Genomic DNA, 25,231 nt, shown 5'->3' with positions numbered 1-25,231 from the left:
TCATCGACGCTGCAAGTCTTGCCCTGACATTTCCACTTATGGAAGCACAGGGTCTTTACCGGACGTTAAAGTCCTAAAAGGCCCCAGCGGTTTATGCCCAGCCGGTGGTTGGTCGACGGTGACGATCCTGTCGATGGCTTCACTTGGGTTTCAAGCTGAATGCCGGCCTACCTTCCTGATTCTGGAGCACGCATGTCATTTTTCAGGCTCTTCATCTCAATTACATCACGCTTAGTTTTTCGTAGATGCTATATCATCTGCATGTAAAATGAGATCCCCCTACCTAGGGTGGCCTGCTGTTAGGCCCCAAGTCTCCAGTCAACACTCGACGCCGTAGCACCTACATAACTACACCTTCCAACATTAGACCAAAAAAGACAATGGCAAAAAGAGAGAGCAAAAGCAAAAAACATACAACAGCGGGGATTCGCTGGTCGTCACCGACCCAACTACTAATCCGCCCCTCACTGGCTTATCTATGGGAGAGCGGACGGGATCCCGAGTTCTCCAGTGGGTATGGTCGTATGTGAAAGGAGAGCGAGCATATTCTGATCATAAGGTCACGATTCACCCTGTCAACCAGCTGCGAATACATTCCTCGCATCAATTTGCATCTCCTCCTGCTGATCACCTTCCCAATAGGTTTAACATCTTAATTTTTCTTCTTAGTCCTCCATAAGAGGGCCAAATCCACTCATTGGTTCGTCTTCCTTGTAGTTGTAGAAATGCTGCTCCACCTGATCAAGCTGGACATTGTGTTCCTCAAAGTACGATATGATCTTGTCTTTGACTGAGCTGTAGTTCTCGATATCCTGGAACTCAAGGATAGTCCCATCATCATCCTCGTCCTTCGCATTGTAGAAGGGCGCCGACACCGGCAGAAACAGCCCCATTGCCACAATAGGCCATGGGGGGTTCGGGGCTGTTTTAGAGGCTGCGTCCCTGGCAAAGGTGAGAAGGCCTCTGGAGAGAGATTTGATCGAGAGATAGATTGTGCTTTCTCCCAGCCAGAGTATTCCCATCGGGAGGAAGAAGAGGGATCCTGTGTCCTGATTAACTAGGATCAAGTCGAAGGGATGTTGTCCTTACCTTCACCTCTCTCTATGTAGCTGTCCGGGACTGACTTGAGTTGGGCGAAGCATTTGAACACCGGCTGGTCGGCTGGAGCCGGCGTCTTGTCTACATGCACGATTACTTCTTTACTCTGCGGAGCCAGCTGTTCGTTCAATATATTCTCGGTAGTCTTGAGGACAGGCGTTTGCCCTTCAGGGGCCTTTGGAAGAGGTTTCCCAGGCTCTGAACAAGGCCAGTGGAGTCGAATGATCTTGGGATACTTCTTGGTGACGCTAGAGGCACCGACGGCTGCAGTGGGGACCACTATCATTGTGAACGGGCCGTCTTCGGTTCTTCGGGCGACGACGATGGCTTGTTCTACCGTGGATGAGCACGGGTTTCAACTTGGTACTATGGGAAACAATATGCTCACCGATATGTCGAATGGGTACGATAAAAGTATCCGAGTGGCCATCTTTAACTCTAGAAAGTCGGACAGCTCCGCTGCCAGGCCCCTCTTTCCCAGCTACAACTTCAAAGGTGCCCTCTCCTTCAAACGGGGAGATAAAGTCGGCTTTGACGGCGCTAGACGGGACAGCCTCGGATTCAAGCTCGGGAAAGTCGTTGGCATCCAGGCCTTGGTAGTACTGGTGCGTCCATTCGTGCTTTGCCTCGGTGCTCATTATGCGGCTGCGGCGTCTATTCGATGCAGCCAATGCTCCCCCAGAAGCCTTCTTTGCCTTGTGGGGACTTGAGAGTCGCCGTGGACGTGCAGACTTGGTCTTGGACGCTGAGGGCACCTCAGGGTTGGACTCGCGCCCAGATCTTGTGGTAGGCATGTTGAAAACACGGGCCTCGAGTTCCGTAGAAGTGAGTTAATTGGGCTCCTTGAAAGATGAATGTTTCTGTCAGTGGTTGAATGTATAAGTGAAGCGGGTGAGGTTCAGCTTTAAAGTACCATTGGTGTTTGCGCAGTCATCATCATCGTAGTAGTGCCCCGCATTCAATGACGTAGAAGGCCAATACGAGGTAACAATCCAGCCACTCAACCTTGCCATTGCCCAGGTATTTCTACTTGGCTATCCTGCCATCTCTAGGTGATGGAATGCGTATACAATCCTTGCTGCGGAGCGACACAAACATGAAGGTACCTAGTGCTGGCATCGCGCAAACGGTAGTTACATGTGGGCTAGGGTGTGGTGACAGCTTGGTACTAATCTCCTAATTTACATGGGTAACGCTGGGTTATTTCACCAGCAATACTACCATCTTTTATGAAACATAGCCCCAAAGCCAATGCTAGTCAATAAAAAGACCATCTCCCATATTCAACAATCCACCGATGCCTTGGACCGGATCGAGATTGCCGTCGTCATTGCCATCATGGTCAGTGTATTTCCCAATTGGGTCGAGAGTTACCCTAGGCCAAAACTGCCGGCCGACCAGCCCAGCCCACCTCGCCCAACTCAACCCCGCAAGCATGATGGATTGCCCCTCATGATGGATGGCATGAACCACATCCTCCACTTCACGCTTCATTTTCTTCTGAAAATCTCAACGGCCGACGGATGCTAAAGTCAAGTAACACGACTCTCGCTCAGCTTACAAATCGTCAAGACACCCACAGCAGACAATCACTACTCAAAGAACATCTTGCCAAGACCAAAATTCATTTTCCATCCATTCATCTAATCTTGCCCTGCATTAGCTAGCCCTAACAAAAGCATCGTGAAACCTAGCCAACCAACTCAGGATCCTCCTGCACAACTAACCGAGAGCCCAACCAGTTTATCAACCTTTTATTATTTTTTCTTGTGTGTGTTTTTGAAAACTATAGTACAGTGTGCAAATCCCTCGTGTAGCAAAGTTTGGAGAGTCCCATCTAACATCAAAATCCATGGCGGGGAAAAAAAGTCCATAACAAAAATGACCACAGACCAAAGACCAGAAGACCAAAAACCAAACCACCTTTGTAACCCCTTCCGAATGCAGTTGAGAAATCCCTGTGCTGTGCTGTGCTGTGCTGTGCTTTGCTGTGGCTGAATACCATGCATGCATTTGCTTTTCTGCCCTCACTTGTCTTTTTCTTTCTCTCCCCTGTTCCGAAGACGCCCTAGACCCCTTCCTTGGCTTCCCTGCCACCCGTAACACTCAACCCGTGGTAACAGCTGACCAGACCTGCCAGCTTCAGCCCCCTTGCGTTCTTGGTCGCTCTCTGGAGCACCTCACGCAACTGTCAAAAGACCTGTGAGCCCGAGCTCAAAGGCTCCACTGCACATCTTTCCAACCTGTCGCCGACAGCTTTCGCAGTTCCGTCCTCGCCAAAAGACCTCCCTCTGGAAACCAATAGACTGGGCCTTAAACCCATCACATCGTCACCCCGATCCCCATTACCAGTCCGCCTTAGTTGTCCATCCTTGATTCATGGGACAGGGTATAGAAGAATTTTTGCTGATCGTGTTTGCATCGTCCCTCCGCTCTTTTCACCCCCTTTCCACTTCGTCAGACTCCCGGGATGTTGACTTCGCGTCGAATGTCAACGCTTTCATACCCGTGCCTTGTCAGATTCAAGCTGGCTTGAAAGCATCTCAACGCTCCCGCTCCGTCGTGCTCAAAACAACCATTGCAAAGTCGTTAATCCTCGAGATTTTCATACATTCGTCCTGACGAAAGAAAGATCTGCGAACCAAGAAATGTGACCGCAACTGATACAACGCCATCGCGTATGACGTTTTTTGGTGGCCAATTCTCAACTTGGCCCTTATCATAAACATGTTTCGAATTCTGGGACGCGTAAAATCATATCGACCCAGATATAGGGCATGACAACATCTCACTCTCGTCTACGCCTCAAGATGCAAGACATAGATCCACCACTTGACCAAGCCTCACCGCCGTAAGGACCCCCTCCATTTCTGGAAGGGCCCGTTTACGACTGCGCCGCCTGAGCTTGCTCGGCATGCACGCCGTTCGTGAGGGGTGCGGCAGCCTCGACCTGGCCATTTTGCAACGGTGTCGAGGCCTCAGCCTTGCTTGTCGGCGAGACATCGCCATCGAGACCGGCCAGAGGGATAGTGCCTGAGGGAGAAAAGTCGGGCACCTCGGCCGAGAGCTGGCTCACGCCGTTGGTGTTTATAGCTCCGTTGACGCCCTGTGCCGCTTGTGTGTTGTCAACAAAGTGTTGGAACGAGGGGTCGTGGGCGTTCACGGGGTAGCCATGCTGGCCATAAGGCAGACCGTGGAAGCCATTGAAATGGCCGTTGGCATAGTTATAAGATCGGTTCTTGAAAGTCAAGTGCATGGGACCGTCATTGCGAGCCAGCTCGTCTCGGTCCTCCATGGGCAGGACAAACTTCTGCCAATCCTCCCGGCGACGCAGTCGCTCACAGTCATCCTCGCCGACAACGTAGTCAACATCGACCGAATCCTCACATACAGCACGGATGAGGTTCATATCGGCCGAGAGATCCCGCATGCGCTTGAATGCAGTGATGAAATGCAGCGGCACAAAGCCCTGAGAGTCCATGCGCTGTCGCAGGTACATATCCTTGCAAAGGTTCTCGATGGAGAAGTAGTACTCGATTTGGCTCTTGAGCATCGGCATCACCATGTTGTCCCAGTAGGGATGAGGCTGCAAAGGCATACCGGCCATCGGCGCCATCGAGTAGTCGTATGCCGCGAACTGAGCCTGCACGGCAGGCATGCGAGAGCTGCCGTTGGGCAGAGACAAGCGGTGGTAGTTACCCGCTCCGTTGCGGCCTCCGCGGCCTCGCTGAGTTGGCGGCGCAAACATACCACCGTGCGAGCCCTGTCGCAGAGGGGGGCTGTAGTGGCCCTGAGCTCGACCAGCGCCAGCGCCTTGGCCGTGGAATGCTGAAGTGGCCGAAGCCGAATGTTGGTGCTGGCTTTGGCCATTGCCATGAGCACCACGCCCGCGGTAGCCACCTCGACCCCTCTCACCACGGCCCTCAGGGCGATCGCGAGGAGTCTGAGTAGTATCCTGAGGAACCAAGTTAGACTATTTGCTCTTCTCACGCTCAATAAGCTCAACTTACACTAGACTGAGCGGCAGAATCCTTGGCCTTGTCGGCACCAGCATTTGCCGAGGCCTTCTTTTGGCCGTTGGCGGCATCGAGTGAGCCTCGCTTGGCCGCAGCGGGTTGGGATGTAGTACCATTGGGTCCATCTCGAGGCTTGGCGTCGTTGGACTTATTCACAGGAGCAGACGATGCCTTATCTGTGACACCGTTTGTAGTAGCTCGGGTAGAAGTATCGCGACCGCTTCGGGCTCCTCCACGGGGTTTGGAGCCACGCATTTGAGGTAGCTGAGTCTCAAAGCTGACTGTGGGGACGTAGTCATAAGTCACCCACTTCTGTCGGGGCTTGGCCTGGCTGTCGTTCTCCTGAGCATCCTTGTCGGAGCGATCCGATCGGTCAGATGCCTTGTCGACCGTCTTCTTCTTGTCCTCCTTAATAGCAGTGATGGCGGTCTCGGGGGTAGGCCAGTGAGTTGAATCCTGCACAGATGGGGGCACTTCGGCCTTGCCTTCCTTGTCTGATATCCGCGAACCTCGAGGGCCGTTTCGCTCGGGTCGGCTGACGCTAGCAGCCTTCTGCTGCGGCTTGACGCCATTTGTATAGGGAGCAGGAGTAGACTCCTCAGCCTTGGCCACTGACTTATCGTCGTCCTTCTGGGCGGATGTGCCATTTACCGCAGCTTCGGCGGGAGTGGGCGCGGGCTTAGCCTTTGCCAGCTGAGCTTCCTTGCGCTGATGCCAGATGTTGACGCTGGGGATGGGCGCCTCGGCAAGTTCAACCTTTGGCGGCTCGGGAGCCGCTTCCTGCTCCTTATCTGCCGCCTGCTCGCTGGGCTGCTTCTCAGCAGCCTTGCTCTTCTTGCCCCTCCGAGCCTTTCGCGAGTCCTGCTCTTCGGTGGAACGGGTGGTGTTGCTCGATGACCTTGGCGTCTTTTCATTTCGTCGCCATGGCCGATCTAACCTTCCAGCATCGTCGTCACGCCTCGACTCGGGCCGCCTTTCTTGTGTGGACTCGGATCGGGCATCGCTCTCAGAGCTGGGAACGCTTTCGAGGTCCTGCTTCTCGGAAGCAACTGCACGGGGCTCGAGGCTTTCGGTGGCCTCCGAGACCTCGGCGGTGGTGGCCTGCTCGGGGACAGGCGTGGCCGTCTTCAGGTCCGACACGGGGACAGCGGCAGGCGCCTGGGTGTCCTGAGCAGGAGCGACAGCGTTTGTAGGAGCGCTGGTATTCGAGACGGGGGCCGCGCCCTGTCCCTTCGCAGCTTGTGCGTAAGAAAAAGTCGAAGGAGTGGCCATCTCGTTGGACTCAACGATCGCTGAGGGAGTCATGTCAAGGTGAGCCGTAGAACACAGGCTGACGGTCTTCTGACAGGACGGTAAATGGTGAGCCGGAGGTGCCTTTTCACCTAGGGCCACCAACTGAGGCAAATGATGTCTTCGGGAAAAGAAGCCCGAAGATGTCTCTCTACCCCCTCCGCACACGGAGAGAGGCGCAGAGCACCCAATGTGCAAGGTAGTCGCTATTCGGAGACCCCCAACTAATGAGGGTGTTGACAGTCGTAGGTTCTGCGCAAAGAGTCGAAAATCGCGGAGAAGGATTCGAGCGGGAGGTGGTGGTTAAAGTGAGAGGGGGAGTGTCCGCTGAGCCGAGGGCTTTGGGTTGAAAAGAAAAAAACAGTCGGATTGTGCGTCAACGTCGGGTACGAATCGAGGCAGAGATTCCAAACGGAAGGAGAGGAATGGCTCTGCTACGTCAGAAAGCGTTTGCTCGATCGGAAATGTGCTACCTGGGGTAAGCAGGCGGCGAAATTTCGACGAAGGGAGGACGGGGAAAGAGAGAGGTCAAGCCGGCCAGGGTATCGAGGCAGCAACTTGAAGCGCTCTGCTCTGTTCTGTTCTGCTCTGCTGTGCTTCAGGTGAGAACGGCAGGCAGCACGGATTGAGGTGGCGAGTCGTTTTGCAGGGGACGGGACCGGGAGGCCTGAACCGTAAAACCAGAGCCGGAGTGTCAGGCGTTGCTTGATGCTTCTTGTCGAGGGAGACGGGGAGAAGCGGCGCAAAGCCTAGACAGGGTAACGGAAGAGGTTATAGCAATCGAGGCAACTGCAAATGCAAAGTTCAAGGTGAAGCGGGGGAGGGGTAAAGGGAAAGAAGAAACCAGGAGGAGGAGTCTGTCAACGGCAGCAGCAATTCTGCAGGAATTGGGCTGGCGAAGGGGAGTTGTGGTTGAAGGAAGGGTAACGGTACGGGGAGAGAGGGCACAGCACGGGACCAGGGAAAGTGAAAATGAAGGTCGGAGGTTATTTTTTGCGTTGTGTGAACAATTAAATTTTTTTTTCTGCGTTTTTCCCCTCTCTAAGGTACCCAGATCCGCACCGCAACAGACAATCAGTCCAGTGCCAGCACCAGTGCCAGCGACGGCGCCGCGGGAGGTACCAGCGCCTTGTACCGCGACTAACTGATCGAGCAGGTACCTGCCGTACCGGCGCGCCGAGCGAGAATCCTTGGAGCAGGCGCAGGCGCAGGCGCAGGAGATGGGGATGGATGGAAGGATGGATGGAGGGGGGAGGGGGACCTCTTTCTCCCACTCAACTCTTACACAGAACGCCGAGGAGCGGATACGGGCAGAGCAAGACCCAGACGAGAGTAGCACTTCTTTTTTTTTTCTCTTCCGCCTCATTTTTCTTTCCCCTTGAATGTTTTATAGGCTCTTTTGTGACTCCTCTGAGGCCAGACATGGTCAATGTTGAAACCCATGATCCCGGCCCAAGTCAAGCAAGTCATTCACTGAACTGAATCGGCGACCCGACCTTGGTCTGTTGCGGCTGCCGCCGCTGAGGGCACAGCACCGCGGCCTTGGGCGGCGCTGACTCGGGGGTCGCCCAGCTGCTGGAGTGGAGGCGTCCTCCAGTGGGATTCAGGGCAATTCACCTACAGCTCGTCATGACCCAGCGCCGAACCGACCAGTAGCGGACTCCACCCCTGGAGGACCCCGTCTGTCATGGGAAACCCGAGACCCCGGACGGCCGTGATGGGGTGGAGATGCGCGAATATAAATCGGCTCTGGCCGCCAGCCCCAGGGCATGCCGACCTGCTAGATTCCATCCAATGTCACTGTTACCCTTGCGCGGTTTTGCTTTGTCGTGCGGCCGGTTCTTGTGTGATTACGCTCGACCTGATTGACCGGCTGCGTTCTTGGGCCATTCACACGCGCGCGTGGGGGAAGCATTACAGTACAGATATGGTGTGCAGGCGTCACGGCCCTGTCATGGCCTGGCCGCAAGTTGACGAGACACCTCCATGGATGATACCTAACCTAGGCTCCCAGGCAGCTGCTCGCTGACCGGGGCTGCTCGTGTGTGCAGTGCAAGCAATCAAATTCACATGGAGGCACGGTTCCCAGGGCGGCGGAACATATCATCTCTCCGAGGAGGCCTGGTCCTTGCCCGGGGAGAAGAGCCTGGACGGGCAGGTAGGTTAGGACCTTGGAGGTCGACGCATTCCTCCAGCCTTGATGAGTCGTATCCATCCATGTGATGTGATATGTTGCTGCCCAGCAGAGCACAGAGCTGTTGTTCATGATACCCATCTGCCTTACTCTCCAGGTGAACAAGACCATGTCTGCTCAACATTAGGTAACAGAGTAACTGTCCCCGGGTCGTCACCTCGCCAAGCAAATGGTCTTAAAGCGATCCCGGATCCTCAGGAAGTTGTCGACGTGGGTTGTGAAATGCACCTCCTCATGTGCCCCGGAAAGAGGGCACAACATGCATTTGCAGTGAGACAATAACCACAACGGCAGATACGGCCGAAAATCCAATCCCGCAGATTATGCCGTAGGCCGATAGCTGTTAAACAATTTGTCCGACAGAGTACGACTCTTGAGCATCAGCAATTGTTGCAGACAGCATGACTGGACCGAACATCCCTCGGCACTTTCATATCGCGACTCCCAAGACAAAGCCTGCCTTTACCCGTTGGGGACGTCGCACAAGGCAGCGGGACGGGACGGCATTTAAAGATGGACTGACAGCCGAAGCGCCCATCAGTTCCCGAGTCCGCCATGTGCATTGCATTCGGTGGGAAGAACAGTTCCGGTCCAGAGGGGAAAGACAAACGAGAAAGCCATGACGGGCATTTTTTTTTATTCCATCGATCACTTCCATCCAATGCAAGATAGCCGGGGCCCTTGCAAGCCGAGGCCGCTCAGCCGGTGGACGCCCATTGGACGCGAGCCTGAGAAACTGCCTGTTTGGGGCTAGATCCTCCAGGCGACCGGATGTGCTGTAGGAACTTGGGATGAATCGCGTTGAAGATTCCCGGATATCGGAGTTGGCGTGAAACGCCGAAGAAGACTTGCAAACATGATTCATGAGGGTTTGAGTAACTCGAGATTTGTCGCCTCTCTTTGATCAAAAACTGCACATGCTTACGTGGTCTGTTCACCATCACACAGGTTAAACGCTAAAGAGGCACAAACACGCGAGGTTCAAGCCTGATTCATTTGTCTATCCGATCAAAGGTGCTTGCTTCCTCTCCAACAGATCTAGATCTCCCCTCTCATTCCCAATAGATCATGTTAGAACAGACCCAGCAGAAAAAAGGGCAACAACTACAATATGACGTTTCTCACCCACATTAAAGGACACATACTCCCCATACTGGCTTGTTTGAGAGAAGTGACATATGGCTCATCTACTGGAGAACGCGAACGACTATTCTGCAACGGCTCTCGCACTTGATACAAACACCATCCCAAAAGCCAAAACTCATGAACCGAAGGGATAGACACCCCAAAACAATATATTCTGACCATCATTATCTTGACAATATTTTCACCCGTTTTCGATACAGCCCAACGCAAACACCTATTATACAGAAAGACAGGTACTCTCATAAGAGCATTACAAGTAGTTTTATGTGGCTTGAGTAAACAAGAAAGACTGCTCTGGTAGAAGCATAATACTCTCACCGTGAGACCACTTAACCAGACATCCAAGATGCCGCTTGTCTTGTACCGTACGAGGCCGCCAGGCGAAGACCAGTACCTCCCATGGGGAAGTAGCTGATAAGATACCAGAGAAGACATGCGATCTGGATGATGGCCGAAAAGAGGGTCAGGATGGTGCTGTGAAGCTGATAAAGATAGTCAGTAAATACGAGGGAGCTCATCTGACAAACATCCCACTCACCTTCAAGGCAAACACAAGTGTCAGGATGATAGAACCAAAGTAGGCTGCAGTAAACGGCAACCGGGGAGTTGAGAGAAGATGATAGACATAGGCCATAGGTCCCATAACTGCCGCAAACGATGCCAAAAACATCAGCGATCCAACCGACCACCTGTGCAACTGCGAGTCAGCTTCAACAAGGACTTTCAGATTCCCCTATCTCAACTCTACGACATCATGACATCGGCAATCACAGTCACGGCATTGGGCTGGCCTCACACCATACGAGAACCCGTGACTGTGATCGGCAAGGGGAGGGGAGAAGAGGGGGGGGGGGGGGGGGGGGGGGGGGGGCGGCGAAGGAAGTGCAGTTTGGACAGGACAGAGACAGCATCTCGACTTACAAGGTGACAAACTTGCGGGGGTTAAACAGCGGGAAGAGAGTAAAGGTGAAGCACACAAAGAAGCATGCCAGGGCAGCAAGGTTGCAAGCCCCAAAGATCAGTAACCGATCCCATCGACTAACTGCCAGTCGGGTTAGTGTCTTGTAACCACGAGGCATGTCATCCGCATCACATGCATGATCTAAGGCATGGCTCAGATGCAATGCGCGTGTCCCGCTGCAGGGGTGCCGGAGGGCGATGGGTTGAGGGCCATCAGGTTGACTCACGAACAAACCAGCCTTCCTCCTCTTCGCGTCGACTGGGCGCAGGCAGAGGCGCACCGGCGCTCTCGGTGGTGGGGAGCCTCACATAGCCACGGCCGCCTTGGAAGGGGTTGAGGCTCTGGAGAGAAGAGAGCAGACCGCTCTGCTGGGACGTGTTTACGGGTTCATCGCGACGGCTCCAGCCGAGGGAGTTGATGGAGTCTCGGAAAGAATTAGAAGCCATGGCGCCGGGAACCAGGGGGGCGGATTCGCAAGGGACGGGCTCGATAGCGACGGGGCGGGTACGGAACGGCAACGTCGATCGTGCGGCGCAGGTTCGGGCTCAGGTTCGTGATCGTGATGGAGGGTGGGAGAAGCGCAAGGCGCGCGACAACGGCGGCTTCGTATTAGACTGATAACAGTTGATACAGTTGCAGAGACCAAGGTCCACTTCCTTGGAGCTGTGGTATTTTGGTCATGGTCAGTCGACAAACGTCCATGATATACGGGCGATCCGGAACGGATGGGCAAAACGGCTGCCTACCTGGTCCCAACACCTAGCCTTTGGCTGACGAAGCCGTGTGCGCAAGGCGGCGATATGATGGAAAGGCTACGAGTCCTTGGGGGGCTGAGTGGAAGGGGGGTTACAGGCGACCGCGCGTACCGCTCGAAAAGGCCGATAAGGGCGCGACCCAACGCGAGTTATCAAGCGACAGCAGCAATGGACGACAAGCAATAGGCGGCAGGCGGAGCGTTTTGCGCGAAGTCGACAGAGGGACAGAAGGGGGTGAAGCTTGGGACGAGACTTGAAGTTGGTTCTTGGAGGCGGTAGCGGTAGTGGAGGGCCGCACTAGGCCGAGAAGTCGATGGGTTGGGGTTGGTGTGGTCCCTTCCCTGAATTCCACCCATTCCGGAGCCTTGCCATGTAGTGCGTCGGGGTCATATGATTGGCCGGCTTTAAACGGGGCTATCTTGGGGTAGGCTCCGAGTTTCTTGCACGGCCCTTGCACGGCCCGTCCATCAACCAAGCGTCGAGAGCCCCCCCGGGCCATGACACCCACCGGGAGGGGACGGGATGGATCATGCATGACAGAGAGGGAGGCATATGGCCTAAAAGAGGGGGGGAAGCTTCAGAGCCAGAGCCTGGTCCTGATGCGAGAGAGCCTTGCAGGAAAAGAGTGGAGAGAGAGAGCCTGAGACGGTTGCTGGTGGTTTCAGACGCTCAAGGCTGTCTCTCATAGGCGTGGGACCGACCCATCCATGGATGCTGGCCATGTTGCGCAACGAACGACGCGCAGCAACTTGCAACAGTCAACTCTGGCAGCATCGTCATCATGTTGGAGATGACAATAAGGGTAGCCCGAGCGGGAGAGGAGCGGACGGCGGACGGACGGGGTCCAGCGAGCTACCTTCCCATGCGAGCCCGAGGAGCGGACCGCAACGCTATCCGTAGGGAACTAACATGAAGGACAGCCTCGACTGACACCCTCCATGATGAGAACTACGGAGAAAGGCAGAGGTAGCCTGGCGCCCAGCCTCTCCCTCCAGTTTCAGAATCAAGTGGGAGAGGCTGACAGAGTTGAGTCTTACACCGATCAAGAGTCTTGAGAGCCGTTCGCCTTGATTTGATTCTGCAACGAGTCCTGAGTGGCAGTGTCTTCGCCTGGGGGCGCGTGGCCAGGGAGATGGGAGAGGGATGGGGGAAGCTTCCAGCGCATGACCGAGAACGAGACAGAGGAAGCTCAGGGAGGGGTTACGATTCCATGTAGCAATTCCCGATGAGCCCCAAGAGTCTAGTAGTAGGTTGGCCTTGGTGTCTTAAATCCCGAGTCACGTTCAGCCTGGCGCCCACCCACACACACATCCATTCTCACCCACACCCTCCCTGGGAGTCGTCCGTCTCATGGGAGCCCGTGTAAACCGCCAGAGGGAGCAGAGAGTCGCGGCCACCATCACCGCCAACTTTCCAGCTCCAGGACCAACTCCAGGCCCCAACGGAAATACCACTGCGAGGGGCCAGTGACCACCGCCTCCAAGGTCCATCACACTTGGGTCCGGAATATCTGGGACCAGGCAGGTCAGGAGACGACGGGGAGCCGTACAGATGACTTGACAAGGCATGGCTAGTATTTTTAGCCAGCTGCGGCGAGTATAAAACGGACGACGCTGGTGCCCTTTTGGCATGCGGGCCAAGAGCCGAAGCCAGATCTCATCTTGCAGCTGTGACAGACAGGCGTATCTCTACCTGGCCTCTTGCAGCCGCGAGCGATAACATCATCATCATCACGGACGGAGAAGACATCGGTCGACCTGCAAAGGAGTAAGCAAGCCGCAGAGGAGACGAGAACCAGGAGAGAGACGTGCAAGAGCGAGGCTAAGAACAGAGAAGAATAAGACAAGACAACCTAATCAACCTACATTACCATTTCCGAATACGCACTGCCTAACTTTGATCGTCGTTCGAGTGAGAGAAGAGACCCCCTTACGTGGTTAAAGTGTCCTCCCCCTCAGCCTTCAAACACGACGCTCGAGCGTTGGACCCTTGACCATCACCACCTACACCAACACAACACCTACACCTACACTTACACCACCCTCTCTCTCCCTCTCTTCTCTTCGAGTCGCTCCTCCATACCACCACCATCTCGCGCTATCAATACCTCCCCTCATCTCTAGACCCCCTCCAACCGCGTCGCGCGGCGCCAGGATCGCAATAAAACGCCAGACCGCCTGAGGTGCTCTGGATCAGCAATCACAGACAGACGCCCATCTCGTCCTATCCCATCCCATCCCTCCGTGTTTACCATCTCAACCACCACCCTACCTAACCCACCAACGGCCCTGGTCTGGACCTCACCTCTGGACACACGGGAAACCTGAACGTTTCGTTTTGTTTCGTCTGTGCGGTCGAATAAATAGCGACGCTTCCCGGCAAAACGCACGACGTTTGCTCTTGGACTTTTACCCGACGCATCTGCTTCTGCTTCCGTCTCTGGCTCTGTTTGCGCCGCCTCACCTAATCTCAAGGGCGGACCAATATCACATCACGAACCTGAACCCTGCACCTCTTGGTGCCCCGCCATCTAGCGACATCATACCCAGGTCCCAACTACATAGGACGCAGCCCACGACAGGTACCTGCCTCTCGACGACGCTGTTGAGGCATCAGGATAGCTCTTACAGGCGCTATATTCTTCTCACTATCTCATCCATCGCGTCTCGACTCAGCAGCAGCCTGCCTGCACCTTGATCGTCATCATCCTCCTCTTCTATTCTCGGTCGTGCAACCCCGCTATCTAGGTCGTCCCCGTCTACGCATCCGAACTAAAGCGACTGTTTCCATGCCGCCTGCGCATCTCGGTGCCCTTGGAACTCGTGGTGAGTGAGATATCTCCTCCGTCTTCTCCGTCTCGCCGGCCTGCATCCCGCCGTTCCATCTGCAGTGTGCAGCTGGATCCATCTTCTCCTCTCCTCCCGCCCTCTAGTCGCATTTGCCCAGATAATCCCCGACCAACCGTTCATCGTCAAGGCACGAATCGCCTTTGGACCTTGGTGCCTACCCAAGCAAGCACGCATCATACCTACTTCCCTTTCCCTACCCGTCTACCCCCCCTCCGCTCACTCCTTCTCTTTTGTTTTACCTCTGTCATTTTCCCAACTCCATTACCAACCTTCTGTCCACTATCGTCATCAGCAACAATCACCTCATTGTTTCTGTCACTTATCTCTTAAAACCCCGAGCTCCTTGTCTGCAAACCGATTTGTTGGCTGCACGGCACAAACCTAGATCCCGTTGCTGCCTCCCAACGCGGGCTTCTATTAACATTCGGGGACCACCACCAACCCACACTCTCACACCCTCACCCCCCAAAAGAGCATCATTCTCACACATCCCATTCTCGCTCCGTCGCTGACTGGTCACCTCACCATTCCAAGAACAGCTACTGCTACTACTACAACCTTGAACACACGGTTGACACCGCCTGCCTTGTCTGCGCTCTCGGCTGCCCTCAATACGACTCAGCCAGAGAGTCCCTCGACCGCTGCTCCGACCGCCGTCGTCCCCGCGCCGACAGCTGCTGCAAAGGACAGCGTCTCCAGATTGCTACTAATAGCATTGGACTGGGGCTAGCACCCGCCAGAAGTATCGTGGACCTTTTGGCCCGTGCGTTACGAAGTACCCCAAAGCCCAAGCGGCCAAGCCAACACCTTATTCGGTACCTTGGCTCGAGGTACCAACACGCACCCAGTTACTACGCCTCAAGCCCTCCTCGCAGCCCCCAGCCCACTGAGTGGGTGGACGCTTGAGGCCCTGTGCTGCGCTGCGCTGCGCTGTCCCGCCATTTCATCCCCCTCCAACCCCGACAGCCAGCTCCCTCCGACTCCGACTCACGACAACTCGCCCACAATCTTTCTGTGCTTCCCTTCCCACGTCCTCCGACGTCGCATTCCGTCGTCGCCGTCGCTTTCGCCTTCTTCTTGAACTTTTTTACCTTTGAACTGCTTCGACCTCTGTGTCCTCTTATGAACTGCGGCCTCTAGACACTCCTACCAGTTTCACTCTGATACTCTTCTGCCTGTGAGGTGAGTCAGGACTCGCACGTCTGAACCCCCGGCCTCCCGCCCGCCACTCTCCTTGCTGCGACCTCCGCGGCAGCGGGCATTCCATCTGTCCACTTCCCTTCGCCGAGCCACCGAACCGGCCTCCTTCACCTTCTCCCCCCGCTTTGCGCTCCGCGCTGCCTTTGCCAGATGCTGACTCGAGTCTTTGAGTAGGCCTGTTTCAACCCTTCGCATTTACTCCCAGCTGTCGCCCTTAACCGAACCGGCGCACGCCCACAATATTTCTTCACCCACTTCCCCCCTCCTCAAGCTAGGGCACAACATCCGATTCTACAACAGCGACACATCCAAAGGCAACACTATTGCCGTTGCCCACGATGGCCCAGCACGGCTTCAATCAATTTGGGAACAACCCCAACGGGGGTAGCATCGACCCTAACGACCTCGCCATGTCGGGCGGCTACTCTCCCTCCTTCAACAACAACTTCAACTCAAACTCGGGCAGCGGTGCCAACGGCTACTCGAGCGGTTCCGCCTTGTTTGGCGATGACGAGCTTCTTGATGGCCTCACCGGCCCTCCCGATAACCAGTCTGGAATGTCCGGCCAAGGCCAGGACTTTTCAGGACTCAACATGGGCTTCTCCCAGAGTGCCTTTTCCCACCGCAACTCCGGAATGGACCAGTCGCACATGAACGGCTACTCAAATACCCCCGACGGAGATCCCATTCAAAGCCCTTTCAACACAGGCTTCACCCAGTACCGCCAAATGCAAGGTCACTCCCTGGGCACCTCGCTGCACTCGCCCTTGTCCTACTCAGGATCCCCTCTGACCGGCGACATGAACGCTGACGCCAATGATCCCAACTACCTGAATGCCAAGGCCAGGGCCCGAATGAGCCAGCAAATGCAGCGAAAGACATCCAACAGCCGCAGCCCCATGTCTCCGATGACTCCCAAGACTGCCACTCTCCACGGCATGACAATCGGATCGCAAGAGTCGCCAGGTTTCGGAGGTCAGGCCATGAAGTCGCCCAATGGCCAGTGGATCAACACCCCGACTGGAAGCATTCCGGCCTCTTACAACTCCGGCTTCTCCTCTCCCATGCAGCCGGGCATGAACCAGATCAATGAGGTCATGATGAAGGGTGGAACCTCGATGCCCGCCAAGCTCGGTGTGGCTCCAAACGCAGTCTCGTCGCAAGAGATGAAGCGGAAACGACGCCGAGAGTCTCACAACCTCGTGGAGCGTCGCCGACGAGACAACATCAACGAGAGGATACAGGACCTCAGCAGACTGGTTCCCACACATCGTCTTGAGGATGAGAAGATCCGAAAGCTCATCCAGAATGGTACTCCCCTTTCACCCACGCTCACCGGCATTTCCAGCCCAACCCAAGCTACTTCGGGGCTCGCTGGACCGGGCGCACGGAGGGCCACTGGAAGCACGGCTGGTAATATCACAACGGGCCTGCCCATCGAGGAGAAGGACAAGGGCCCCAACAAGGGTGACATCCTAAACGGCGCCGTCAGCTGGACCCGAGATCTTATGTGGATGCTTCATCTCAAGCTTCAACAGCAGGAGGAGATGATGAACACGATCGCCGAGCTTGGCGGTCATTTCCCTTTTGAGTTGACCGAGGATGAGCGACGTATGCAGACTGAACTGATGGATGCCATCTCCAAGAGTGAGAATGGTACCTTTTCTTACTCGCGGACAGCGGGATCTGGTCTGCGTGTGCCTCATCACACTGATTACCGAGGCGAGTCTCTCACTGGCTTGGGCGGAGGTGTCGACCCCGTAAGCCTCAGCCCAGACGACAACGCCGACCTGAACGATACCAACCAATTCTGGCATGACCCTGATGACAACGGCAGCGGTCAAGCCTCGATCAACTTCAAGGAGGAGGATGAGTACGACATGGATCTCACGCAGTAGATGGCAGGACGGATGAGTTGAATACGTTTGATCCATTGTCTTGCTCGGTCCTCAAGGACTCGTTATCTTGGCTCAGAGTGCAAGAGACCAAGAAGGTGGTCTGTCCCTTTTGGCTTTACATCATGGCTTTCGGCGTTTGAGAATTATCATCATCACTGTCATCATTTTTACCCTGGCATCTCGCACTCTCTCAAGGCTCGGTTTCGCGTGGCGGACCCCGCTTCAAGGATATGCGACATTCTCTTGGTGTTTGGGCAGTGGGATTGTTTCTGGGTTACTTGTTGGTGCGTTTCTCACTCTTTGAGGAGCGGCCTCGGCGTGTCAAGGCGTGGGCTAAGGTATATAGGCTTATACAGCGCAGGGGCATATCCGGATCGTGTTTCTAGTTGTGCTCGCGGGGTTTGTTGCTTACTGGGTTATGTGTTTTATGGGTTGTGCTTTAGTTTAGGGATTCTGTTCATTTCTTTTCTGTCGCGATACCTTAGGGGATGGTTTCCTGGACCAGTTCCAGGATGGGTGGTGAAGGGGAGGCAACGCAAGGCCTGTCATGTCATGTCTTTGGGTTAGGAATCTTCACTTCTCTCTACTCCTATCTTTTCTTCTGCTTAATCTGCTTGCGATTTAATGCGCCATTTGTGGTTCTCCCTCCAGGATCTACTGAGAGGCGATGGGAAAGTAAGGCCTGGTGCTCGTCTGAGCGAGCTTTTTGGATGGGAGAATACTTGGCACCTCTGGGTTACTGTATTTTCGCAGTACTATACTTGTTTTATTGCTCTTTATGCCTAGATACCACAAGCGAGATACCTATCATTATATACCCACGTCCCATTCGTGGCTGCCGCCCAATGACAAATTACGCTGGCCATATCACCAGTGACGGGTGCAGAGGAGATACTCGCTCATGGCCGTCAGGGTGTTCCAGACCAGCTTGCGCTTCATGTCCTCCTGCAGAGCTATGCGCTCGAGGGCGCAACGGCCATCGAAATACTTGCACATGACTTGCCAGCTGTTTGCCAGCTTCTCGTCATTGAAACGGCGCGCAATAGCAGAAAGGTAGCGCGACTCCTTGCCGGTGGCCTTTTTGGCATCAAGGATGATGTGCGGTGTGAGGCCGGCTAGATGAGGGTGGTCGTTGACTGAGGGGTGAGCCGTGACGATGGGAACGACCTTTCGGGCATGGGCAGTAGCCTTTTCTGCAGCATCCCGCTGGGCCTTGGATGCGATACGCTCGAGCCGGGCTTTCTCGGCGGCCTGCTCGGCGACGGTGGGGACATGGGAGCCGTCGGTTCCGGAGTGGTCTTCGGAGGACTCGGAGGTGCGGGGCACCCCTGGAGCGGCGGTGGAGGAGCCAGATTTCGAATCGACATCGGCGGCGGCACGGATCTCCTCAGCCTCCATCTCGTACTCAACCTCGTAGAGGATCTCTGGCCAGACTACGACGTAGGCAAAGGTACAAAGCTGGGTGACCCAGCCACGACGCATGAGCCAGGCCAGCATGAGGAGGTAGGTGGGCCGGTGGGCCTTGCTGGGGGAGAATTGTTTATAGGGACGAGGGGTCTGGGAGAGCTCGGCGAGGAAATTGGGGAGGGGCGGAGCAAGAGGGAAAGCTCGCTGCCACTCGAGGGTGTCGAGGGAGAGACGGGAGAGATCACAATTTGGGGAGAGGATGTACTGGTCCTTGGCGTGTAGAGGGGGAATGGCGATGGCTCGACGCCAGAAGATGAAGTGCTGTGCATATTTACGAACTTGGCCCAAAGTGAGAATATTGCTCTGGCCAACTTGATAGAAACTGCAAACCAGTGTAAGAGATGAGAACATGTTCGAGGGTTGATGGGCACTCACGATTGTGTAGGTTTAGATAAGCGCACAAACTCGACTACGGAAGCCGTTGTCGGATCTGGGTCGGCCTGAAGCTCAGAAATGATCTTCTTCTCGTCATCTGTAAGTAATAGTGCAAAATTGCGGTCTAGGAAACCGGGTTCCTCGAGGGCATCCTGGCTGATAAAGGTGTTTGCTGTGGTGAGCCATAGGCCGCGCTGTGTCCCTTCTTCGCCTTGGGGAAGATCATCGATGTAGAACGGAACAGGGATCTGAACCGAAGGGGTAAGGGCGCCAGCTGCAGTATCTAGATGGAGAGCCGCGATCTTGTTCTGCGATACTGCCTCGTAAATGTCGTGCATGGCGGCAGCTAGGGATGAGCTCTGTATGATTTCCCTCCATAACACACTCATCTTTTTACCTAGAAGACATGTTAATTCACATATCTCCAGAGTTGAGGTCACGGTAGACTTACGCTCTTCTCGTGCTTTATCCTTGGCAACGAGAATTCGCTTTGATTCCTTCCAGACGAACTCGCTATGCTGCTGGCTATACTTAAAAACCTTGCTGACTTTTTTGATGATGTGGTCGTAGAGGGTCTCAACAACATCCTTGACCTCGTTACTGCTGGGATTGAGGATAAAGACGAGGTTAAACATGGTCATGGAACTGCGCTTCTCATCGTCCTTGTCCTTGCCCTCTTCCTTCTTAACCTCCTTCTCCTCAACGGGCTGCTCTGGCGCTTTTCCAGGAGCCAGGGGGTCAATTTCGTGAAGGCCAGCAGGGTCATCGGTATATGTGGAGAGCTTCTTGGAGCGAGCCGTCTTCTTGGGCTTCTTCCACTTTCCATTCTCAGGGACGTGGATGGGATAGGAGACGCAGTAGAGGGGATCCAGGGACAGCTGGAAGAGGCGCTTGTGATAGGGGCGGGCGGGTGTCAAGATGCCAGCGAGATCACGGGCGGGGAAGCCAGCAACACGCTCCCAGGGGACAATCTGGGTGCCAGACTCGGTGACAAAGTGGTCATCTGGGTTGCGGGCCTGCTTGGGCAGAGAGGCGTCGTCGTCGGCGACGTCCTGGTAGCCCTGCTGGGAGAGGCGCTCGAGGATGATGTCCTCGAGCTCAGCGCCAGGGGCGGGGCCGGATCCGGAGGCGGGCTGGACATGGGCAGGGTAGTGGAAGACAAAGGCCGGGCCGTCGCGGGAGCGGTTGACGACGAGGGCGACGGCGAGAAAGTTGTCGCTGGTGACGCTGGGCACGGCCATGGCTGGCGCGGTCACATGATAGGGCCCAATGGATTGGACACAGTATACCGCTGGTCTAGAGGGGCAGAGCTGATAAGAACAAAAACATGTGCCGTCTGCCTTTGTTTGCGATGCTGTTTACCGACTGGACGGGCCCCCTCAAATCTCATGAGGTTGGTCGTGATGGCTCGTCCAATGATGGCGCCTGTGGAGATTGAGATGAGTGAGATTGAGACCTGAGCCTCAAGAGCGCCACCCTCGTGAGGGTGGGGGAGAGGCTAGAATGTGGCGTCATGGGTTAGTCGAGTCGAGACATGGCATTCCTTTCTTTGTAGGGCCCAGATCAGTCAGTGCACACAAAAGTCGGTGCGCACTTGCATCCGTAGGGCCAACAGAGGGTCCTTTGATCCTAGCGGCAGGCGGTCAAGGGGAAAAAGTACGAGATCTTTTGGAGTCTTGATCCTCTCGCTGGACTGATCGTCTAGCGGGGGGCGTCTTGTTGTCACGCACAGAGTTTTAGGGAGCACGATAGCGAGACAATCAGTGAGGTGCCCAGGTAAAGTCGGTGTGTAGAATAGGCAATCGACAATCAAAAAAAGTTAGATTGGTAGGCGTGTCATTTTCCGCAACCAATTTCTTTGTGCCGTGACTTTTTCTAATAAGGGGCAATGCTTGCTCTCGTCAGTGGCAAGGGATTGCGAGTAATTGGATATTTCTGACAGCTGAAGAAGCCCAACAGAATCGTTCCCAACACAATTTGTTTTCCTCGGTCCATACTGGATATTCGTCGTCTTACAGGCCGGGGTCGCGAGGTGCAGGTGCACCGTCGTTAATTTCACTCGGAAGAGGGCCCAGCTCGTAAATCAGGGTCCATTTACCACCTAGACGGCATGCGCATGAGTGCCCGCGCATCCATACGAATCCATACGCGCAAAATACAGGTGTCCTCTTAAAAGGCAGCCACTAATCGAATCGAGGACATGTGATTGTGGGCAGGAGGCCAAGAAGTATGGACGTAGGCAGGCGCAGGCAGGCACTAATAGAAGGAGCCATTGGAGTCGAGTCCATCAAGTCAAGAATCAAACCCCTATTAATGCCGGTTTATCCATCCCATTTCCACACATTCCCTCCATCTTCATCCCCGGCTATTTTTATCCATCAGACGTCGTCCCCCACGGGAGAGAGCACAGTAAGACCATCTCATCTCTTTCCTCCATCAACTGAGGGTTGCAAAACATCAACCGACGTGTGCCTTGGCAAGGAGAGTTTCAAGTAGTACAACAACGTGCCTGCCTACGCACCAGAAGGATACGAGAAACTTGACTCTTGCAACAGCAGCGGCCCAACGTTCAACAACGTCCAACCTAACAAAGGGTCCCCCCAAGTGACACGCGACCTCTGACCCATCCATCTAACTACGTTGGATAAAATTTTGCCAGATCCGAAATCCGACTTGTGGCGGACCGGTCTCGTCTCCTTCTTCACATGGTCCAGGCCGCCCATTTCACTGGCCCACCCGCTCTCTTCTTCGCCCACAAAACCACCGCCCGTTTTCCCTGTTCCCGATCCCGTTTCGCGCTTTCGTCCATCTCCCGACTGGAAGGGTAACAGGTCGTGTGCTTCTCCCTAACTTCATCCCGCGCCCCCCGTTCACCTTCCGCCGTCTCCATCTCCATCTCGGCCTCCGCCATCGCCGTCGTTGTCATCATCGCATATCGACATCCGCATCTCGGCCCTCCCCGAATTCTCCGCTCCCCGGCCGCTGCCACCCCTCCCGTTCTCCCCCCTCCCCTCCCTCCAGCTCCGTTGTCGAGTCTTGGTTTCCTTCCGGCGCCCCCTTTCTCCACCGCCTGTCACCACCGTCGCCGGCCGTCCTGTCCTGGTCTTGTCCCGTCCCCGGATCCCGCCCCTGAACTGAAGCCCCTGGGACACCCGTATGCCAACGAACTGAGCATCTCTCACCATCGGAGCATCAATTCTCATCGCCTCTAACCTCCCCTTCATCTTGATCGTCACTTCTGGTCGCATCGTCATCTCGCGACCTGTTGTTGCTTAGCTTCATCTCTTTTCTTCTCGCTCGTCGACGCTTGTCTCTGCTCTCGCGTGACCATGACGGCCTCACCGCCCAACGTCGAGTTTGGCCATGTGCCTTTCCTTGACCTGGCCTACGACAATAATGACTCTGATAACTCGGCACGAAAACTCATCCTGACCCTCATGCCCGACTGGGCAAGCGAGGACTCCAACGTTGACTTTGTGCGCTTCACTGACGGCATCACAAACACCCTGCTCAAGGCTGTCAACCGCCGTCCCGGCCTGTCTAAGCTCGACGTTGACAAGGACTCCATCCTGCTCCGCGCCTACGGTCATGGGACTGCCATCCTCATCGACCGTGAGCGCGAGGCTGAGAACCATGAGCTGCTCATGAGGCACGGCCTCGCCACGCAGCTGCTCGCCCGCTTCAAGAATGGCATGCTGTACCGCTACATCCTGGGCACAGCTGCCCGTGCCCAGGACCTCAGTGACACTCTCATCCTGACTGCCATTGCCCGACGCCTTGCCCAGTGGCATGCCACGGTGCCGTGCCTGCCAGACCCCAACCACGCCCGCGACGACAGACACGTCAACGGCACCGCCAATACCAACACCAACGGAGCCTCCAACGGCCATGTCAACGGCACCAGCAACGGCCTTGGCCATGTTAACGGCCACGTAAACGGCAACGGAACCAAGGCCCGGCAGGACATGATTGACAACGCCGCTCCGGGGAAGCCCCCGCCCAACATGTGGACGATCATGCAAAAGTGGATCTTTGCCCTGCCGACCGACACGGATGCTCAGCGCGAGAGGCAAGCCTTGCTTCAGCAGGAGCTGGAGGGCATGATCAAGAAGTTGAGCCAACGGCCTGGCCTTGGCAAGAACGGGGTATGTTGCAAAGCGCCTGATCCCAGGGGTTAACAGATTGGCTAATTAAAGCGAAAAATGCAGCTCGTCTTTGCGCATTGCGATTTGCTATGCGCAAACGTCATCATCCACCGAGACGGGGATGCGGCGCCTACTGTCGACTTTATCGACTATGAGTATGCCACTCCTTCGCCCGCAGCCTTTGATGTGGCCAACCACTTTGCCGAGTGGGCCGGATATGATTGTGACTACTCGGCAGTGCCCAGACAAGACCAGCGGCTGGCATTCGTGAAGGAGTACATCAAGACGTACTTTTCCTTGACCGGCGAGGACGTCGACGAGGAGGCTGAGGTGCGCAAGCTCATGGATGAGGTCGACGCATACCGAGGAGTGCCGGGTTTCTACTGGGGCATCTGGTCCCAGATCCAGTCCGTCATTTCCAAGATTGACTTTGATTACGCTCAGTACGCCGAGCTCCGGTTGAGTGAGTACTGGGCGTACAAGGCGGAGGATGACGGCAGCCGGAAGGCTGCGGGTGAAGAGATGCCACTAAGGGAGAAGACGTGGTGGAGCAACAACGAATAAGACGATGGACGAGGACTCGCGAGAGACGACGTGGTCGCGAGATGACCACAGGGACCGAGCAAGTGATGGAAATTCGCTACTGTAATTCAGTAAGCGAGAGGGTAATAGAGCGGTCAATATGGGTGACAGGGTGAGCGAGCGGGAGTGTGGAAACAGGATACAATGGGAAACGGTTACAGGGAGGGCGTTTTTTCCTTTTACTCGGTTCGGGTTTCTCATTTCTTCAGCAGGCGGCCTCGTTGTTCCCTTTCTTATCAACCCTTTCCTCACCTCCTCCGCCTCATACCTCCGTCCCTCCACGCCTTCGTCCCCGGTGTGGTGACGAGCAACAGCCCTACCACCCCTTCTGCCCTTGTTTGGTCTGGGTCAGTTCTTTTTTCGTTTCTTTTCTTTTCTTTTCATGTTTGCGTCTATTGGGTCATGATGATACAAAAAAAGAAAGCTCAACAGCAGGTTATGGAATGGCACACTGAGGGGGAAAGCCATTCAACATGAGCTACAGCTACGACATGCAAACATGCGGGCATGCCATGAACGAGTTGTCTTGTCTACGCAAACACCGAGTACCATGGAAAGAAAGTAGACTCGGGTATATAAACTACCTATTATCCCTAATACACATTGATTTGATTGCCGAGACGAGGGGAGTCAAGTGGATTGGATTTGATGGTGGCCAGTTGACGAGCTGAAAGCACGACAAGTCGCCTGACGAGTGCCAGCTTGCTGCATGGCTACTACATAGGTTCCTCTGGTTGCATGGATTCATCAACCACAGCAGAATTGGCCAACCACGACTTGTATCACTCTCAATTGCAAGCAAGAGAAGCAAGCAGCCTGCGTCCATCACACCCACACGACCAACCGGGGCTTGGTCCGAGGTTGGCTAGAGCTTCTACAGAAGGACGTGTCTGTGGCTTGTGGGAGGGCGAGGGACGTGGCTGGCTCGGTCCGTAGGCTGGTGTTGCATCAAGCTGGGGCACCCGGCCGACGTAATGCAGCCCGCCGGGCTGGGAAGACGGGACCATTCATCTTCCTGTTTGGGGATGGGCGATGCAGGATTTTCCTCTTCTCCCTTGCTTCCTCTGAATCGTGGTGGTCATCGAGATTGCGCTGTTTGCTCCGAAGAGAGTCGGGATATTATAGCCAAAGACACGTACATGGTTTACGCATGTACTGATGTAGGTGCTAGATGCTAGATGCAGGCAGTGTTGCGCAAGGGCTGGCCTCTTTAGCCTGGCACCTCGAACAAAACGAGATGAGGAAGGGTCGACCG

General features: G+C 55.1%; 6 protein-coding genes across 6 annotated transcripts; 2 read left to right on the top strand and 4 right to left on the bottom strand.

Moving 5' to 3' along the window:
- Nucleotides 1-665: 665 nt before the first annotated feature.
- NCS57_00053300 (uncharacterized protein) lies at nucleotides 666-1,892 on the bottom strand (the record flags this gene model as incomplete). Its single annotated transcript, XM_053050619.1, has 3 exons — nucleotides 666-1,042; nucleotides 1,090-1,431; nucleotides 1,487-1,892. 3 exons carry the CDS (start codon nucleotides 1,890-1,892, stop codon nucleotides 666-668), a joined length of 1,125 nt encoding a protein of 374 aa, XP_052919134.1.
- Nucleotides 1,893-3,982: 2,090 nt separating this feature from the next.
- NCS57_00053200 (HTH La-type RNA-binding domain-containing protein) lies at nucleotides 3,983-6,419 on the bottom strand (the record flags this gene model as incomplete). The annotated part of the gene is made up of 2 exons (XM_053050618.1): nucleotides 3,983-5,053; nucleotides 5,109-6,419. The coding sequence occupies 2 exons, from the start codon at nucleotides 6,417-6,419 to the stop codon at nucleotides 3,983-3,985; spliced, it is 2,382 nt and encodes a 793-aa protein (XP_052919133.1).
- A 3,654-nt stretch (nucleotides 6,420-10,073) lies between these two features.
- Nucleotides 10,074-11,151, bottom strand: NCS57_00053100 (Protein transport protein SFT2; the record flags this gene model as incomplete). Its single annotated transcript, XM_053050617.1, has 4 exons — nucleotides 10,074-10,226; nucleotides 10,283-10,433; nucleotides 10,666-10,786; nucleotides 10,932-11,151. The coding sequence occupies 4 exons, from the start codon at nucleotides 11,149-11,151 to the stop codon at nucleotides 10,074-10,076; spliced, it is 645 nt and encodes a 214-aa protein (XP_052919132.1).
- Nucleotides 11,152-15,847: 4,696 nt separating this feature from the next.
- Nucleotides 15,848-17,407, top strand: NCS57_00053000 (BHLH domain-containing protein; the record flags this gene model as incomplete). Its single annotated transcript, XM_053050616.1, has 1 exon — nucleotides 15,848-17,407. The coding sequence occupies one exon, from the start codon at nucleotides 15,848-15,850 to the stop codon at nucleotides 17,405-17,407; it is 1,560 nt and encodes a 519-aa protein (XP_052919131.1).
- An 867-nt stretch (nucleotides 17,408-18,274) lies between these two features.
- On the bottom strand, nucleotides 18,275-20,490 carry NCS57_00052900 (Nitrogen permease regulator 3; the record flags this gene model as incomplete). The annotated part of the gene is made up of 3 exons (XM_053050615.1): nucleotides 18,275-19,196; nucleotides 19,250-19,646; nucleotides 19,701-20,490. 3 exons carry the CDS (start codon nucleotides 20,488-20,490, stop codon nucleotides 18,275-18,277), a joined length of 2,109 nt encoding a protein of 702 aa, XP_052919130.1.
- A 2,088-nt stretch (nucleotides 20,491-22,578) lies between these two features.
- Nucleotides 22,579-23,958, top strand: NCS57_00052800 (uncharacterized protein; the record flags this gene model as incomplete). Its single annotated transcript, XM_053050614.1, has 2 exons — nucleotides 22,579-23,394; nucleotides 23,446-23,958. The coding sequence occupies 2 exons, from the start codon at nucleotides 22,579-22,581 to the stop codon at nucleotides 23,956-23,958; spliced, it is 1,329 nt and encodes a 442-aa protein (XP_052919129.1).
- Nucleotides 23,959-25,231: the final 1,273 nt, after the last annotated feature.

Source organism: Fusarium keratoplasticum, chromosome 1 (assembly GCF_025433545.1).
Source record: "Fusarium keratoplasticum isolate Fu6.1 chromosome 1, whole genome shotgun sequence".
Taxonomy (NCBI): Eukaryota; Fungi; Ascomycota; class Sordariomycetes; order Hypocreales; family Nectriaceae; genus Fusarium; species Fusarium keratoplasticum.
The sequence above is the reverse complement of the archived record's forward strand: the minus strand, read 5'-3'. Positions and strand labels throughout refer to the sequence as shown.